A 19992-nucleotide genomic window follows, 5' to 3' on the forward strand; every position below is an offset into this window, starting at 1 on the left:
TTTTACCACGGGGATAACTTGATTTTTGTGGGATATGGCTAAATGGATTATAGCTAAAAGGACCTTACGTATCAAATTTCCAATCAAACAATCTTTTGGTTGTGGGCTTGCTTTTGATATTTATACTCTCGCATCATCTGGGCTTTTAGAAAGAGGACTTGTTTTATAATGTGTGGGACGCAGTTTTTAATGCGTTTTTTTCATAAAGGTAAAAATAATATTGCCATAGGTTAAAGGGCACAGTATTTATTTCTACTTAAGGCAGACTGAATATATTAGCTCCTCCTCTTAAACTTCAATCATATCTGCCAGTTAGATCATTGTTTCCCTAATGTAATGTAGACCTATATGAGACATGAAATTTCCCAAAAGAGGACATTGCACTACCCATTCGATTTGCCATGGCAACCGAAAATGATTTTGACTACTTAAAACAATTAAAATTTATTAGCTACTTGTAGAAAAATACTGAATAAAATGAAAACAACGATAGTTAAAAGTGCACAAGAAAAATTTTAAAGGTTTACTAATAAAAATGTTTCTTGTGCACTTTTAACTATCGTTGTTTTCATTTTATTCAGTACTTAAAACAAAAAATATCCATTTAAAAAAGCATGGCATTTTCTCGGTTTCACAGGTCCTATAGCTATGAATTTTTTTTAATTTGAAAATCTCGAAATGGGTAATTTGGACCACATTTAGGTAAATTTCATCATACTTGGGTAAATTGTAACATTTTTGGGTAAAATAAGGAAAAAAACCTATTTTTGTTTTAAGTGGTCAAAAACATATTCGGTTGCCATGGCAAATCGAATGGGTAGTGCAACGTCTCCTTTTGGGAAATTTCATATATCATAAGTCGCATTCACACTAGAGACTTTGAGAACCGTTTTCGATCGTTTTGAGAAATCAAAATTAATTTTGAAAAATATAATTCCATTTTTCAACGATCACTCTATCGAAGTTGACCATTCCAAAACGGTCGAAAACGGTTCTCAAAGGCTAGTGTGTGTAATGATAATGGGCTTAGAAACGTATCCCAAACTAACGTCCAAATAATTCCAAGCGAAACACAAGATCTACAATGTCCAGCTAATTTGCAACATTTCTAAAGAACTTCTCCTTAATAATTTATAATTTCTATAGAAATTCTGCTTAAAAATTTATAATTTCTATAGAAATTCTGCTTAAAAATTTATAATTTCTATAGAAATTCTGCTTAAAAATTTATAATTTCTATAGAAATTCTACATATTATTTTTTAATTAATATAGAAATATTCTACGTATATTTTTTAATTTATATAGAAATATTCTACATACTATTTTAAAATTTATATATAAATATTTTACATACTATTTTAAAATTTATATAGAAATTCTACATATTTTTTAATTTATATAGAAATATTCTACATATTATTTTAAAATTTATATTGAAATTCTACATATTATTTTAAAATTTATATTGAAATTCTACATATTGTTTCAAAATTTATATTGAAATTCTACATATTATTTTAAAATTTATATTGAAATTCTACATATTATTTTAAAATTTATATTGAAATTCTACATATTATTTCAAAATTTATATTGAAATTCTGCATATTATTTTAAAATTTATATTGAAATTCTACATATTATTTTAAAATTTATATTGAAATTCTACATATTATTTTAAAATTTATATTGAAATTCTACATATTATTTTAAAATTTATATTGAAATTCTACATATTATTTTAAAATTTATATTGAAATTCTTTAAAATAATGTATAATTTCTATAGAAATTCAACATAATAATGTTTAATTTCTATAGAAATTCTGCACAAATTTTTTTAATTTCTATAGAAATTCTGCATAAAATTTTACAATTTTTATAGAAATTCAACATAATTATGTCTAATTCCTAAAGATATATATATTTGTAAGACCAGTAACGATAATTTTAGAAGTGTAGGCGTAGTTTTATTGTTCAGCGACTGTTTTCGCTACACGTTTTTCGTTCGAGTTTTCTAGTGTATGCCTAACCTATCTAGCTAAATTAACGAATTCCAAAACGAAGAGAGTGAATTTTTTCTTTCGAAAATTGGCCTACATTTATCGAATTCCGAATACGGTCCACTTTCGAACAGTTGTTTTTTTAGGTCCAAAGGTTATTCAACCCAGGTCCTCAGCCACCCCAACGTTTAGACATAAAAACAAAATATATTTCCTAGTGTGAAGTATCAAGTGCTTTTTTTTTGTTTTACATATTGCCATTTTGAATGGCATGTGCCAAAAAAATAGGAAACATTTAAGCTTTGTTTTAGGTGGAGGTGCTAGTATCGAGAGATATACAGTCAAATACTCGAGTGCCTTAGTGCGGAGTAGATTTTACCTGTCTCTCGCCTTTAAAAGTGTTGGTATCTAAGTCACGGTGTTTATGGGGCTTTTTGGACTTGGTAAAACCTCTCTTTTGTTTACGACCTTCTCTAGCACGAAGAGTCTGGAATACAAAATATAAAATCGAATGGCTTTTGGTGCCATCTTGCAACAAAAATATTAGATCAACTTTTCGACTGTCTCGTGACAAAACCTCGTAAACGCCATTTCTTTAAATTTTAGATATTTGTTTTCTCATTTCTATTTACTTTACTTTTTATGGTAATAATGCAAGTCGTTAAAAGTTGCTAGATGACTTGGGCGGTGTCTTGGGTATTAGCTTAGCTGATTATTTATTTGTTTTAAGTTGCAATAGAAGTTACATAACCTAGTAAACGCCGTATCTTTAAATGCGATAAAGTAGGAAGATAATGCATATTTTCCCGATGAGGTAGTATTAGAAAATCAATATATGACGGTCTTCGACCAGCACTTTTTGTGCTTTCCAAATGCTCAACATCAACGGGAGCTTGCAAAAGTGCACGTGTCTCAAGCGAATATAAGCTTATAAGTTCGGCATTTAAATTTCAAATTTCGCGCGGAGATTTCCGCCAAAAAATTTATGTGGGCTTTGTACTTGTCTACACTTTTCACTTTAATGATAGCTAGCAGACTTGGAAATAGTCCCCCGACCCCCCTTAAATTTATTTTTATTGAGAGCCACTGGCCCAAGCGGTTGGGGGGGATTAGGGGAAAAAATTTAAAATTAGGTAGGGAAAATAGGAAAATAAAAATTGGTTACGTTACTTACATAACATTTATTAACTTTAAAACAAACAAGTATATTATAATATCACACATAATCATTTGTAACGGTAGTTCCCGCTCTCGTATAGGGTAGGAAAACAGAGTTTCAAAAACGGCGTACAAATCAACATGTTCCAGAAATTTCCGTAAAATGTTTAATAAATGTTTTTTAATTAAATTGATAGCCCCGGTGGCCCGCAACCCCCGTTCGAATGATTTATTTTAAGAGCCCACTGATTTTTATTAAGAGCCATTGGCCCCAAGACTCCCGCTAATTCCAAGTCTGATAGCTAGTCTAGGCGTATAGAATTTCTACGGGCCAAGGCTGCTCAATATTAGATAGAGTAAAGGAGGACACCCGAAAACCACAGACAAGCGCAAACTTTAAATCCACTGCGGCACTGCCACATTTTGTTCTAGAAATTACCCACTGAAATGATTGAAGCAATGGTAGGGCTGTGCGAGTAGTGGTTTTAGGCAATCGAGTCGGGTACCGAGTATCTGAAAACTTTTCGTCGAGTGTCGAGTCGGGTAGTATTTTTGTCGAGTCGGGTAATCGAGTACTCGATTAAGCCAAAAATTTCTTTATTCGAGTATTCGAGTAGTCGAGTAGTTAAGAAAAACGTTCGAGTACTCGATCGAGTTTTTTTCGGGTAATTTTCTTTAATTATTAATAATGGTATTCTTGATTATTCATAACTGTATTAAACTTGATAACGAGTTTAAAGCTTACCTATTCATAGATAAGTTGACTGATTAAATCTATTATTAAACATTTAAACTACTAAATTGATACCTAAATAACCTAAGCGCCGTAACCGCCAAAGCGTCATCCGAATTCAAGGAGACGCAAAGAAATATAGTCATATCAGAGCGTCGCGTTGAAATTATTGTAGCGAAAACACAAAATTTTGTAAAATACTCGTCGAATAGTCGAGTATACCGAACCTGATGGGGAAAATAATAACCCGACGAATTCAGCAAGGTGGCTTATTCGAGTACCCGAATATGTAAATTTTCGATACTCGATAATCGACGAGTATTGCCTTTTTCTAAAAATATGTCGGGTACTTGATGATGATCGACTACTCGCACAGCCCTAAGCAATGGCCTTTGATTTTTAAAGTAAAGACATGGTAAAAACAAACACGCGACGAAATCCAATTAATTCCAGTCGTGGAACTTTCAGCGAAGCTAATCTAGAGGCTGGCGACCTCTATTCGACTAATTATAAGCTGCTCTTAATATTTTTTGAAGATTACAAGAAGTTAAGATTTAATCCAATGGAGGTCACCAGCCTCTAGAATAGCTTCGCGGAAAGTTCCACGACTGGAAGATCCGCTTTAATTTTATTTTTCTTTACTCTAAAAGTTTGTATTCACAAACGTTGATAATTGAGATAAAGCGCGCATGTAGAGGCGTTATTTCTATCATAAATGCAAAATTTAACCATGGTTAGTTTAAACTAGTAAATAGTAAGTAATATACTATAGAGACAGATACTTCATGGTTTAAAATAAACTTTTTTTAATAAAAGTTTATTTTAAACCATGAAGTATCTGTCTCTATAGTATATTACTTACTACATGTATTTACTAGCGTTATTTCTATGTTAAGACTTTTTCCTTAAATTGCTTCGTTCAATTTTGATGAATTTGATTAATTGACTAACTGTGCCAAACAGAAACAGTGCGTTCTTTACAAGTTTATATAGCTAACGGTAAGTGCCAATTATTTTATTAGGCCGTGTCTATTTTGGCCCGTTTTTCGGGCCAATTTAGCCGATGACTATTTTGGCCTGTTTTCCGGGCTAAATTAGCTTACTTTCAAATGCTTAACTATTTTAGCCCGAAAAACGGGCCAAAATAGTCTTCACCGCGCGGCCAACACTATTTTGGCCTGTTTCTCAAATCGTGCGAAAATAGAGTTTGGCTGGGTTACCACTATTTTGGCCTGTTTTTCGGGCTTCGATTTTGTACAGGCGAAATTAGTCACGGCCGCGCGGCGCACACTATTTTGGCCTGTTTTTCGCAGCAATGAATTTGAAGGCTTATTTAGTCCTTATAGGGTGGAATCTTTGGCCCTGGAAAAACGACGAAAAATAAAAACATGCTAAAATAGTGTTCAATTAAATCATCCTAACCTCCAGTATTAAATATTCTGTCTATGTTTTTAATTTTTTTATATGTTCAATATGTGTGTTTGTTGGTTTAGTGTTTTTACCGTTACTTGTTTGGATTCGTTCGTTTTATATTAGTAACAGTTGCAGATTGGCTCTCCTATTATGAAAGGCTATAGCTAAAGGACTTATTAACTCAGAAACCGCGTACTGCTATTTTAAATATATGATATTTGCTATCCCTAAAATCCCCTAAAAACTAGCAATACAAGAATAAAGTAAAATATAGAATTAAAACTTAAAACGCGTGTAAAACACAAAATAATTCTTTGGCTAAGGCCTAGATTTTAAATTCATCCTATTTGAAACCAATTAGCACCTGTCTCTTGCGTTTGAAAACGGCGGCGTACACGCCCATGCCGAAACTTGTAACGCGTTTTCAATAATAATAATAATAATCAGCTAGGCTAACACCCAAGACACCACCTTAGGCCTAAGTCATCATGCGACTTTTGAAGCCATTAATTTAGGTGGCCGGGTTATAATGCGTAGGAGGGTGGTGGCAAGCCCTGCATACCACGAGATCGAGCCAACAGCTCCCTACACTAGCTATTACCGTTTTTAATCTTCCTATTATATTAAAAAAATTATAGTGTACTTGCAATCGTTGTAAAGTTGTCTATCTTAATAATATAGTATACACTAGCTTAGAATATTGCTTTTTACCCCTCCGAGGGTACTTTGTTATACAATCACCGTTTCTGTGTGTGTCTGTCTATCTGTCTGTCTGTGTGTCTGTCCTGCGAATCCGTTCGCGATTTTGGTACAAAGCGTAATCACTGCGTACCCAGTTGCTTTGAATTTGTTGTTGATTTTAAAGTGTGGCAAAACTGCCGTGACAGTGAGCGTTAACGAATAATATTTGCGTTTGGGGTTTTTGGTGTTTTGTTTGTCAACGCTCACTGCCGCGACAGTTGTGACTTAGTAGTCGTTTGCGAGATGTTGCGATTGTAATGTTGATTTATATCGTGCATTTGTGACGTGTTGTGTTTTTGTAATGTTTCTGTATCGTATGTGTAAGTATTCTAATCTCCAAGTCTATGTATTAAATTTTCGGACGGACCGTATGCTGAGGGTTACAATAAACGTCTCAATGTCCATAAGGCAGGGTGTGCACCAAATGTTCACGGTTTACGCCTTATTATTAATTTGCGATGGGTTTTGAATCGGACCCTCCTGCATGGCAAGTGGGTGCTCGACGCTCATTTGTACGCGATGTTTTTAGAAAAAATTTGACGAAAGTCCTTTGCGCTGTTATAAAGCTCTCCAGCTATAAATATAAATAAATACATTCTTGGTTGTTCTTAAACCTTTATTATGGGAAAATATATTAGCGGAAAAATTATACGGAAAAACACTTAAAAACACTCTTCATTGAACGGAAAATCAACAGATGATTTTAAATTTTGTACCACTTACGATTTATGAAGTAAACCTTTAAAGGAAATTAAATTATAGGTTGGTTTTGTTTGGATGATATCACCGACAGGGATAAAATTTACTTCCCGTCCCACAAATACCCTAGTAGTAGGCCCACCGCAGTACACGTTGGCCTACCACCAGGTGGTTTTGTTTTGGTAAGTAAATTGGAAGGGCGACAGGCGGAAGAAAAAGTAGACCTTTAAAAGGAAGTTGGTCCAGCCCAACCTACTTTTATTAGGGGTATTCCAAATTGTGGACTACCACGACATCACTACTTTACGACTTTCGAACCACAACAATAGTCTCACTTCATACCTTTTAGCTTCTTTAGCAACCCTAGTGGTGTTCAATTAACACAATCGCCCCCCCCCCCCAGGTACGTCTCTGGCCACTCCCCTCGGACCCCTCCCCCTTATTCGCCACTGAGCGCGAATGGCTTACTAACAGTTCGATATTCAAGGTTGAAATGAATAAATTCATGACGTTATTTGTAGAAAACCCGCAGCGAAGAGCACTTTTGAATAAAAAAGTAGCGGGGGGGGGGAATAGTCACGGCCGCGCGGGGAACACTATTTTAGCCTGTTTTTATTTTTCGTCGTTTTTCCGGGGCCAAAATAGTTATTCCACCCTATAAGGACTAAATAAGCCTTCAAATTCATTGCTGCGAAAAACAGCCCAAAATAGTGGTAACCCAGCCAAACTCTATTTTCGCACGATTTGAGAAACAGGCCAAAATAGTGTTGGCCGCGCGGTGAAGACTATTTTGGCCCGTTTTTCGGGCTAAAATAGCTAAGCATTTGAAAGTAAGCTAATTTAGCCCGAAAAACGGTCCAAAATAGTCATCGGCTAAATTGGCCCGAAAAACGGGCCAAAATAGTCATCGGCTAAATTGGCCCGAAAAACGGGCTAAAATAGTCATCGGCTAAATTGGCCCGAAAAACGGTCCAAAATAGTCATCGGCTAAATTGGCCCGAAAAACGGGCTAAAATAGTCATCGGCTAAATTGGCCCGAAAAACGGTCCAAAATAGTCATCGGCTAAATTGGCCCGAAAAACGGTCCAAAATAGTCATCGGCTAAATTGGCCCGAAAAACGGTCCAAAATAGTCATCGGCTAAATTGGCCCGAAAAACGGGCTAAAATAGTCATCGGCTAAATTGGCCCGAAAAACGGTCCAAAATAGTCATCGGCTAAATTGGCCCGAAAAACGGTCCAAAATAGTCATCGGCTAAATTGGCCCGAAAAACGGGCTAAAATAGTCATCGGCTAAATTGGCCCGAAAAACGGTCCAAAATAGTCATCGGCTAAATTGGCCCGAAAAACGGTCCAAAATAGTCATCGGCTAAATTGGCCCGAAAAACGGGCTAAAATAGTCATCGGCTAAATTGGCCCGAAAAACGGGCTAAAATAGTCATCGGCTAAATTGGCCCGAAAAACGGTCCAAAATAGTCATCGGCTAAATTGGCCCGAAAAACGGGCTAAAATAGTCATCGGCTAAATTGGCCCGAAAAACGGGCCAAAATAGTCATCGGCTAAATTGGCCCGAAAAACGGTCCAAAATAGTCATCGGCTAAATTGGCCCGAAAAACGGGCTAAAATAGTCATCGGCTAAATTGGCCCGAAAAACGGTCCAAAATAGTCATCGGCTAAATTGGCCCGAAAAACGGTCCAAAATAGTCATCGGCTAAATTGGCCCGAAAAACGGGCTAAAATAGTCATCGGCTAAATTGGCCCGAAAAACGGTCCAAAATAGTCATCGGCTAAATTGGCCCGAAAAACGGGCTAAAATAGTCATCGGCTAAATTGGCCCGAAAAACGGTCCAAAATAGTCATCGGCTAAATTGGCCCGAAAAACGGGCTAAAATAGTCATCGGCTAAATTGACCCGAAAAACGGTCCAAAATAGTCATCGGCTAAATTGGCCCGAAAAACGGGCTAAAATAGTCATCGGCTAAATTGGCCCGAAAAACGGGCCAAAATAGTCATCGGCTAAATTGGCCCGAAAAACGGGCCAAAATAGTCATCGGCTAAATTGGCCCGAAAAACGGGCCAAAATAGACACTCCGATTTTATTACTATGTCGCATAATGTCGGCTTTAATTAAATTAGAGAATTATGATTTATGCAAAGTAGCCACTGTCGAAACTGACATTCCCACCGACATCTAGTGTGACTGTGGTCTAAATCCGTTCATTAATAAGCTTAGATCTAGCTGTTTTAATGCTACTGTATTTAAATTAGTTCAAGCGAGACTTAAGCCACGGCCACATGACAACTAAAACCGACTAACTAACTAGTTAAATACCTAATTGAGTCGTCGTCTGATCAATACGATTCGCAAAGACAGGTATCTTCAAGATACCTGTAGGCCTAGTAAACTCGGTAAGAAAACCAATCTATTTGGTCAAGATTGTATTTGTTTGGATAAAGCAGGATACACGACAAAGAAGTAGTAAGTATGGACAGTGGACTGCAGTCCTACGGGTGTTACCATAACTATAGTATCGTCTAATCACTTTTCTTTCTTAGCACCCGAAATTTCAAGCGCGGGGGGGGGGGGGGATTTCGTAGTGATTCCTTCGCGGGTTCCAGCTGCTTTTCTAAATGCGTATCGGAAAAATATTGCTGGCGAAATACGGTGTATATTGATTCTCTAAAACCATTTTATGTGAAAAATATTATTTGCATATCGCGCAGTAATGTAATATTCTACAGAATACTCTAAAATCTACAGCATCCTCCAAATTCTACCGAATACTCCAAATTCTACCGAATACTCCAAAATCTACAGCATCCTCCAAATTCTACCGAATCCTCCAAATTCTACCGAATCCTCCAAATTCTACCGAATCCTCCAAATTCTACCGAATCCTCTAAATTCTGTAGAGCCCCATTATAGATTTTATTCTTTAAAATTGCTATAAAGAAATGTTCGTATAGGTTTATTTTAAGATTTAAATAATGGTTTCTCAATTTCAACGTATTCCTAATATTTTACCCTTCTTACTATTTTGCAGGAAATACGATAGAGATTGGCTTACCTCAGTTCGTCTTCGGGGTGGTATTATTAGCCGTCGTGGTCATCGGAGTGGTCACTTACTTCAGCTACAGATGGCTCGTGTCCAGGTTCCAATCGGCCAAGCAGACGAACGAGAGCACGACGCATTTGGTCCAACTACCGCCACGGTAGGGTTTTTTTTACCAAGACGAGCTAGACCTATACTTGTGTGTCGAGGGAGAAGATCCTTTAACGGGGGTAAGGCCATTAGAGGTCGGTTTTTAAATACCCGTACCAGATGGCGCCAGTAGTAGAAAATTTAATTAAGTGATAAACCGCGAAGAATATTAATTGTTTCGTGCTTTGTAAAGCCACATTACAGGCCAATTTTGAAATATTTAAAGTGCTACTAGATGGCGCCAGCAGTTTGAAACGTTGAAATTTTAAAGCAAGTGGCGTCTCTATCATTGCCACCTGTATGACGAAAAGACCCTGTTATTAGAGATGGCCATGAATCTATCCGATTCTTCGAAAAACGCGACTTTACTGGAGAGCGTGGTGCCATCTACTTATGGCAAAGGAAGCTAATATTAAAAAATAGCCAAATGATAACGTGCAATTGTAGAGTATTATAGTTAGACAATTTATACTCTATTTAGTGGCTTTATCTTAATTAAACATCCCATGTAAAAATATTCATTAAAATTACTGTAATTTATTTTATTAACCAATTTACAAACGATCCAATCAAAATTAGTTAGATGACTAGGGCCTAAGGCGGTGCTTTGGGTATTAGCTTAGCTGATTATTATTATAACTAATTATAATCTAATATCTAAGGGCGTCTAAATGTTTGTGAATAGGTCTATTAGACCGCATATTAATATGAAGAAGAAAAGTTTTAACGTTGCTTTGTCCACCTACATATGGTTCTTGTTCAGGTCGCCGGGCACCACCAGCTGCAGTATTCCGTCGCTGAAGATCAGCCACAGCCTGCCCGACATCAAAAAGGAGGTTCAGAAGGAGACTTTCTGGCCCGAGACCAAGAAGATGGCGCCACCGAGACAAACCACGTTGCCCACCGTGCCCACGCGACACCAAACTTTCCAAAGACAACTGTCCCACAGATTAGACTTGGATGTTCCTTTCGAAGGTTATTATTTAGCTTTTGGTTTCTCGTTTATTCGTGAGATGGCGCCACTGGTACATCAATTTCAAAATGACGTCTTTTCTTTTGGGCAGTTTGCAACTTTCCACAACGGGAATCGTCTTCCCCGAACGTGAGCCAAATTAAACCGGAATTGTACAAACCGGAACTGGTTCGACAGTCTTCGATGGACGAGATGGTCGAAGAAGATGAGACTTCCGGTTCCATCTGCGGAAAATTACATTTTACCCTCAAGTACGACCAGGATGTCGAAGGACTCGTAGTTCGGGTGAGTTCATTGCCTTTTCTCTAATGGTTTGGATCCATCTCTCATTTATGCTAAATAACACGCAATACGGCTTGTTTTTAACGTAACTAGTTTCTGTTAAGTAAATTCACATAATTTTTTTGTAAAATAAACCGTTTCGTAGTCGAGAAGTTAATTGGGGTTTTTGGTACTGTTTAATAATTAAATTTAAAATAATAATTTTTTCAATAAAATCCATAACTATCTACATAGAATACATTAAAGGGTATAGCGTAATTTCACTTCGTAGCTTTGTCTATGGCCGTCATTTTGCGCGGGTTTTTTCTCTATGCGAAAAAGCATGGATGACGTCGTTTCACGTGAGACTGAAATCACTGAATAGAACATTATAATATAAAGTTCTTTATAGAAATTGTTTTTTTTTCAAATATAAGAAAGACTTTATTGGTGTATATGGCAGCGGAGGCCTTCACACCCTGTGTATATACAAACAGTGATAGAAAGATAAATAAACAAACCAAAAACAAAACTAGTTAGTTGCTCCTTGAACCAATGTCGGCACTAAGTTTGTATGATCAGGAAATTTTAATAGTAATAATAAAAATAATAATATAATAATTAATATTTAATAATAATTAATAATAATATGAATGATAATTAGTAATAATATGAATAATAATTAATAATAATATGAATAATAATTAATAATAATATGAATAATAATTAATAATAATATGAATAATAATAAATAATAATATGAATAATAATATGAATAATAAATAATAATAATATGAATAATAATTAATAATAATTATTATAATAAATAATAATAATATTAATAATATTAGCAATCAATAATAATAATAATAATAATAATAATAATAATCAGCAAGTCTAATACCCAAGGCACCACCTTAGGCCCAAGTCATCGAGCGACTTTTAAAGCCATTAATTCAGGTGGCCGGGTTACAATGTGTAGGAGGGTGCCGGGTGGTGGCAAGCCCTTCATGCCACGCGAGCCAACAGCTCCCGAACTATTAGTAATGACTAAGGAAGACTCTAATAGCTATGATAATTTTCATAGAAGCAGACTTTTTTACAGCGGATATTTCGCTCGTGACGTATCAAGCTTCACTCGGCTCCTGGTCGATACTAAGCCTCGTCTCGAATAGAAGTTCGCTAACTGAATACGTGATTTTACGCGAAACTAAATCAGTTTCGCGAAGAACGTGAGAAATTATCAGATCTCAAATTGGGGCCTCTTAAATTATTTTTATGGTGATCTATTTTCGTAGCTTAAGCCTTTCTCGAGCCTCTTTCGGCCAATGGCTCCTTACACAGTCCTAGTGTATGCATATATGGTTTCTTGGTATAATATTAATAATACAGTTAAAAGAAATGAGCATTTGAAGTCGTATTTTAGGAAAACTCCGAACGTAGGTCACTTAGCCATCTTCAAAGATTTTCGAGCCCAACGCTTTAGAAATAAATTACACCGAAATTTCGCAAATAGAAACTAGGCCTTTAAGGCTTCCTGCAACTTATCAACGGCCCTGGTCTGGCGGTATGAACACGGGAGTTAGAGAATTGCGTTGCTCTTGTCCAAGATTTCCGAGCCGAAAAATTAATCTTAGTTCTTGGAATATTAATTTTTACGTCCGCTCTCCCTAGCGGACAATCAGTGATTATTTTGAGGGAGATTGAAAGAAACTTTAATCACCCGGAACTAAGCTTCTTTTTACAACCGGAAGCCATCTTTATTTCGGTCAGACTACACGGCGTCATTACTGACAGAGTATAATGTGAATTTTCGCATTTGACTGGTTGAAGTTTATTTGTTAGTCTACTTGCTTGGGTTGTCTTAATTCGGGTAAGATTTATAATGAGAGGTAAATAATATGAAATATTGGTAAATAATATTAAGTATTGGCAAATAGCATCAAATAATGGTAAATATTATTAAATATTGGTAAATAACATCAATTAATGGTAAATAACATAAATTAATGGTAAATAACATCAATTAATGGTAAATAACATCAATTAATGGTAAATAATATTAAATATTGGTAGATAACATCAAATATTGGTAAATCATATTAAATATTGGTAAATAACATCAATTAATGTTAAATAATATTAAATATTGGTAGATAACATCAAATATTGGTAAATCATATTAAATATTGGTAAATTAAGTAACAGAAAATATTGGTAAATTAAGTAACAGAAAATATTGGTAAATAAAGTAACAGAAAATATTGGTAAATTAAGTAACAGAAAATATTGGTAAATTAAGTAAAAGAAAATATTGGTAAATAATTGTAAATATTAGTAAACAATATTAAATAATATTAAATATTGGTAAATAACATCAAATATTATAAAATAATATTAAATATTGTTAAGTAATAGCAAATATTGGTAAATAATAGTAAATATTGGTAAAAAATATTAAATATTAGTAAATATTGATAAATAATATTAAATATTAGTAAATATTGGTAAATAATATTAAATATTGGTAAATAATATTAAATATTGGAAAATAATATTAATGTTGGTAAAGTATATTAAATATTGGTAAATTATATTAAATATTGGTAAATTATATTAAATATTGGTAAATTATATTAAATATTGGTAAATAATATTAAATATTGGTAAATTATATTAAATATTGGTAAATTATATTAAATATTGGTAAATAATATTAAATATTGGTAAATAATATTAAATATTGGTAAATTATATTAAATATTGGTAAATTATATTAATTATTGGTAAATTATATTAAATATTGGTAAATTATATTAAATATTGGTAAATTATATTAAATATTGGTAAATTATATTAAATATTGGTAAATTATATTAAATATTGGTAAATTATATTAAATATTGGTAAATTATATTAAATATTGGTAAATTATATTAAATATTGGCAAATTATATTAAATATTGGTAAATTATATTAGATATTGACAAATTATATTAAATATTGGTAAATTATATTAAATATTGGTGAATTATATTAAATATTAGCAAATATTAGTACGAAAAATATGAAATATGGATTGTTTCAAGATTTTAAAAATTTTCGTGTTATTTAATATTTTGTTTATATTCTAAATAACGACCAAACCAATTTCCAATTTAGAAATTGTAATTTGGAAAGTCGAGATCCCTTTGTTTATAGTAGTTATATCTTATTATGATATATTAGTTTAGTTTCGAGATAAACAATTTGAATAACGAGATGGCCATTTTCAAGGTCGAGATGGTCATCTACTAAAGGTCGCACTATATCTTTGTCTTTAAGTTTAAATTATAAGCAACAATGTATCCGCGTTGAGTTTGCAAGTTCACTCCCCACAATTTAAAGGGGTTTTCTACCGAGATCTTCGGTTTCCCGTTACCACAAAAACGTGTGGGGGTCAGCGGTAATAGTAAGTGTAGGGAGCTGTGGTACGAAGGGCGCACCACCCGCCTCCTACGCCATAAAAGACGCTAGGTGACTTGGGTCGAGAGTGGTGCCGAGGGGCAAGACACTCAGGTGTACATTTGCTATTGGAACTCTCAAGAACTCCCGCGAACTCTCAAGAACTCTCCTCGAACTCCCTCAAACTCTCGAGAACTCTCCCGAACTCACCAATGAACTCTCTGGAACTCACCAATGAACTCTCTGGAACTCACCCTTGAACTCTCAAGAACTCTCCCGAACTCTCGAGAACTCTTCCGAACTCACCAATGAACTCTCTGGAACTCACCAATGAACTCTCTGGAACTCACCCTTGAACTCTCAAGAACTCTCCCGAACTCTCGAGAACTCTTCCGAACTCTCTGGAACTCACCCTTGAACTCTCGAGAACTCTCAGGAACTCTCCCGAACTCTCGAGAACTCACCAATGAACTCTCTGGAACTCACCAATGAACTCTCTGGAACTCACCCTTGAACTCTCGCGAACTCTCACGAACTCTCGTGAACTCTCGAGAACTCCCTCAAACTCTCGAGAACTCTCTGGAACTCTCCAATGAACTCTCTGGAACTCACCAATGAACTCTCTGGAACTCACCCTTGAACTCTCAAGAACTCTCCCGAACTCTCTGGAACTCACCCTTGAACTCTCAAGAACTCTCGAGAACTCACCAATGAACTCTCTGGAACTCACCCTTGAACTCTCGCGAACTCTCACGAACTCTCGTGAACTCTCGAGAACTCCCTCAAACTCTCGAGAACTCTCTGGAACTCACCAATGAACTCTCTGGAACTCACCAATGAACTCTCTGGAACTCACCCTTGAACTCTCAAGAACTCTCCCGAACTCTCGAGAACTCTTCCGAACTCTCTGGAACTCACCCTTGAACTCTCAAGAACTCTCAAGAACTCTCGAGAACTCTTCCGAACTCTCTGGAACTCACCCTTGAACTCTCAAGAACTCTCAAGAACTCTCGAGAACTCTCAGGAACTCTCCCGAACTCTCGAGAACTCACCAATGAACTCTCTGGAACTCACCCTTGAACTCTCTGGAACTCACCCTTGAACTCTCGCGAACTCTCCCGAACTCTCTGGAACTCACCCTTGAACTCTCAAGAACTCTCAAGAACTCTCGAGAACTCTCGAGAACTCTCAGGAACTCTCCCGAACTCTCGAGAACTCACCAATGAACTCTCTGGAACTCACCCTTGAACTCTCGCGAACTCTCACGAACTCTCGTGAACTCTCGAGAACTCCCTCAAACTCTCTGGAACTCACCAATGAACTCTCTGGAACTCGCCAATGAACTCTCTGGAACTCACCCTTGAACTCTCAAGAACTCTCCCGAACTCTCGAGAACTCTTCCGAACTCTCTGGAACTCACCCTTGAACTCTCAAGAACTCTCAAGAACTCTCGAGAACTCTCCCGAACTCTCGAGAACTCACCAATGAACTCTCTGGAACTCACCCTTGAACTCTCAAGAACTCTCCCGAACTCTCGAGAACTCTTCCGAACTCTCTGGAACTCACCCTTGAACTCTCAAGAACTCTCAAGAACTCTCGAGAACTCTCCCGAACTCTCGAGAACTCACCAATGAACTCTCTGGAACTCACCCTTGAACTCTCGCGAACTCTTACGAACTCTCGTGAACTCTCTGGAACTCACCAATGAACTCTCTGGAACTCACCAATGAACTCTCTGGAACTCACCAATGAACTCTCTGGAACTCACCAATGAACTCTCTGGAACTCACCCTTGAACTCTCAAGAACTCTCCCGAACTCTCGAGAACTCTTCCGAACTCTCTGGAACTCACCCTTGAACTCTCAAGAACTCTCAAGAACTCTCGAGAACTCTCAGGAACTCTCCCGAACTCTCGAGAACTCACCAATGAACTCTCTGGAACTCACCCTTGAACTCTCGTGAACTCTCGAGAACTCCCTCAAACTCTCGAGAACTCTCTGGAACTCACCAATGAACTCTCTGGAACTCACCAATGAACTCTCTGGAACTCACCAATGAACTCTCTGGAACTCACCAATGAACTCTCTGGAACTCACCAATGAACTCTCTGGAACTCACCAATGAACTCTCTGGAACTCACCCTTGAACTCTCAAGAACTCTCCCGAACTCTCTGGAACTCACCCTTGAACTCTCAAGAACTCTCAAGAACTCTCGAGAACTCTCCCGAACTCTCGAGAACTCACCAATGAACTCTCTGGAACTCACCCTTGAACTCCCACAATCACCAATGAACTCTCTGGAACTCACCCTTGAACTCTCGCGAACTCTCCCGAACTCTCTGGAACTCACCCTTGAACTCTCAAGAACTCTCAAGAACTCTCTGGAACTCACCCTTGAACTCTCAAGAACTCTCCCGAACTCTCTGGAACTCACCCTTGAACTCTCAAGAACTCTCGAGAACTCACCAATGAACTCTCTGGAACTCACCCTTGAACTCTCGCGAACTCTCACGAACTCTCGTGAACTCTCGAGAACTCCCTCAAACTCTCGAGAACTCTCTGGAACTCACCAATGAACTCTCTGGAACTCACCAATGAACTCTCTGGAACTCACCCTTGAACTCTCAAGAACTCTCCCGAACTCTCGAGAACTCTTCCGAACTCTCTGGAACTCACCCTTGAACTCTCAAGAACTCTCAAGAACTCTCGAGAACTCTTCCGAACTCTCTGGAACTCACCCTTGAACTCTCAAGAACTCTCAAGAACTCTCGAGAACTCTCAGGAACTCTCCCGAACTCTCGAGAACTCACCAATGAACTCTCTGGAACTCACCAATGAACTCTCTGGAACTCACCAATGAACTCTCTGGAACTCACCAATGAACTCTCTGGAACTCACCCTTGAACTCTCAAGAACTCTCCCGAACTCTCTGGAACTCACCCTTGAACTCTCAAGAACTCTCAAGAACTCTCGAGAACTCTCCCGAACTCTCGAGAACTCACCAATGAACTCTCTGGAACTCACCCTTGAACTCTCGCGAACTCTCACGAACTCTCGTGAACTCTCGAGAACTCCCTCAAACTCTCGAGAACTCTCTGGAACTCACCAATGAACTCTCTGGAACTCACCAATGAACTCTCTGGAACTCACCCTTGAACTCTCTGGAACTCACCCTTGAACTCTCGAGAACTCTTCCGAACTCTCTGGAACTCACCCTTGAACTCTCAAGAACTCTCGAGAACTCTCCGGAACTCTCCCGAACTCTCGAGAACTCACCAATGAACTGTCTGGAACTCACCCTTGAACTCTCGCGAACTCTCGTGAACTCTCGAGAACTCCCTCAAACTCTCGAGAACTCTCTGGAACTCACCAATGAACTCTCTGGAACTCACCAATGAACTCTCTGGAACTCACCAATGAACTCTCTGGAACTCACCAATGAACTCTCTGGAACTCACCCTTGAACTCTCTGGAACTCACCCTTGAACTCTCGAGAACTCTTCCGAACTCTCTGGAACTCACCCTTGAACTCTCAAGAACTCTCGAGAACTCTCCGGAACTCTCCCGAACTCTCGAGAACTCATCAATGAACTGTCTGGAACTCACCCTTGAACTCTCGCGAACTCTCGTGAACTCTCGAGAACTCCCTCAAACTCTCGAGAACTCTCTGGAACTCACCAATGAACTCTCTGGAACTCACCAATGAACTCTCTGGAACTCACCAATGAACTCTCTGGAACTCACCCTTGAACTCTCAAGAACTCTCCCGAACTCTCGAGAACTCTTCCGAACTCTCTGGAACTCACCCTTGAACTCTCAAGAACTCTCCCGAACTCTCGAGAACTCTTCCGAACTCTCTGGAACTCACCCTTGAACTCTCAAGAACTCTCAAGAACTCTCGAGAACTCTCAGGAACTCTCCCGAACTCTCGAGAACTCACCAATGAACTCTCTGGAACTCACCCTTGAACTCTCGCGAACTCTCCCGAACTCTCTGGAACTCACCCTTGAACTCTCAAGAACTCTCAAGAACTCTCGAGAACTCTCAGGAACTCTCCCGAACTCTCGAGAACTCACCAATGAACTCTCTGGAACTCACCCTTGAACTCTCGCGAACTCTCACGAACTCTCGAGAACTCTGCGGAGTGCAAACTCCCGGTGTACACAAAAATCCTAAGTGTCTTACCCCTCGAGTGGTGCCAATGGTCATTAGCCTAGCTGACTATAATTACTATTCGGACATAATTACTATTAGGGCATGCGGAGGATTGGAAGCCACGCTAAAAATCGTTCCAACAGAGTCCTGACCATTCTTGGGAAAAGAGCGAAAACAGCCTTCGAAAAAGATTACGTTACTCTCGACAATGTCATCCAAATTTTATTTCTCTTTTTAACATTTTTCTTATTTTATTTTATTTTAAAACAGCGGGTTCCACTCAATTTTTTCTTCCCACACATTTTTGAAGTTCTACTTAAACAAATCATTATAATTAATTTATTTTCCACGATGTCTTTGCAGATATTGCAAGCCAGGGATTTACCGGCCAAAGACTTTTCAGGGAGCTCGGATCCGTATATCAAATTATACCTGCTTCCCGATCGCAAGAAGAAATTTCAAACTCGAGTAAGTGGAAGACTGTCGTTTTTCATTTTACGCCAGGGGGCAGTTTTCTCGCTTTTCTTATCTATTAAACTAATAGAAATCCTTTTCCCGCGAGAGAACGATACTGTCAAACAGCCTTAATGGAAAATGAAAGTGACGCTATATCGAATACGTGTGGGTTAATTAACCAGCTCCGTTAAAGTACGTTTCACTGTCGGATAAAACAAGACGGTGAAAGGCCAAATATAGTCCGTCGCTTAAGCAGCCAAATATTTAGCGAGAAAAGTACAGTAATATTATTTTAATATTAATTTAATTCTTAAATTAAATTAAATATTAATTTAATTCTTAAATTAAATTAAATATTAATTTAATTCTTAAATTAAATTAAATATTAATTTAATTCTTAAATTAAATTAAATATTAATTGGCCGGTTAGATTTAGTTTAATATTAATTTGTGTTAGATTTCATTTAATATTAATTTGCCTGATAGATTTAATTCAATTTAATATTAATTTGCCTGTTAGATTTAATTAAATTTAATATTAATTTGTGTTAGGTTTAATTTAATAGTAATTTGTGTTAGGTTTAATTTAATAGTAATTTGCCTGCTAGATTTCATTTAATATTAATTTGCCTGTTAGATTTAATTTAATAGTAATTTGCCTGCTAGATTTCATTTAATATTAATTTGCCTGTTAGATTTAATTTAATTTTATATTAATTTGTGTTAGGTTTCATTTAATTTTATATTAATTTGTG

At 37.0% G+C, this 19992-nt stretch overlaps 1 protein-coding gene across 1 annotated transcript in view; it reads left to right on the forward strand.

Annotated features, from left to right (window-relative positions):
• Window positions 1-19992, forward strand: part of LOC149958862 (synaptotagmin-6-like) — a 129678-nt gene that overhangs the window by 87700 nt on the left and 21986 nt on the right. The window contains exons 2-5 of the mRNA XM_090165068.1: window positions 9790-9958; window positions 10712-10923; window positions 11013-11206; window positions 19145-19249. Coding sequence (XP_090021194.1) covers window positions 9790-9958; window positions 10712-10923; window positions 11013-11206; window positions 19145-19249 — 680 coding nt within the window. The remainder of the gene's footprint in view (window positions 1-9789; window positions 9959-10711; window positions 10924-11012; window positions 11207-19144; window positions 19250-19992) is intronic.

This window comes from Leiobunum rupestre, chromosome 2 (genome assembly GCF_980474605.1).
Source record: "Leiobunum rupestre chromosome 2, qqLeiRupe1.1.hap1, whole genome shotgun sequence".
NCBI classification, from domain to species: domain Eukaryota; kingdom Metazoa; phylum Arthropoda; class Arachnida; order Opiliones; family Sclerosomatidae; genus Leiobunum; species Leiobunum rupestre.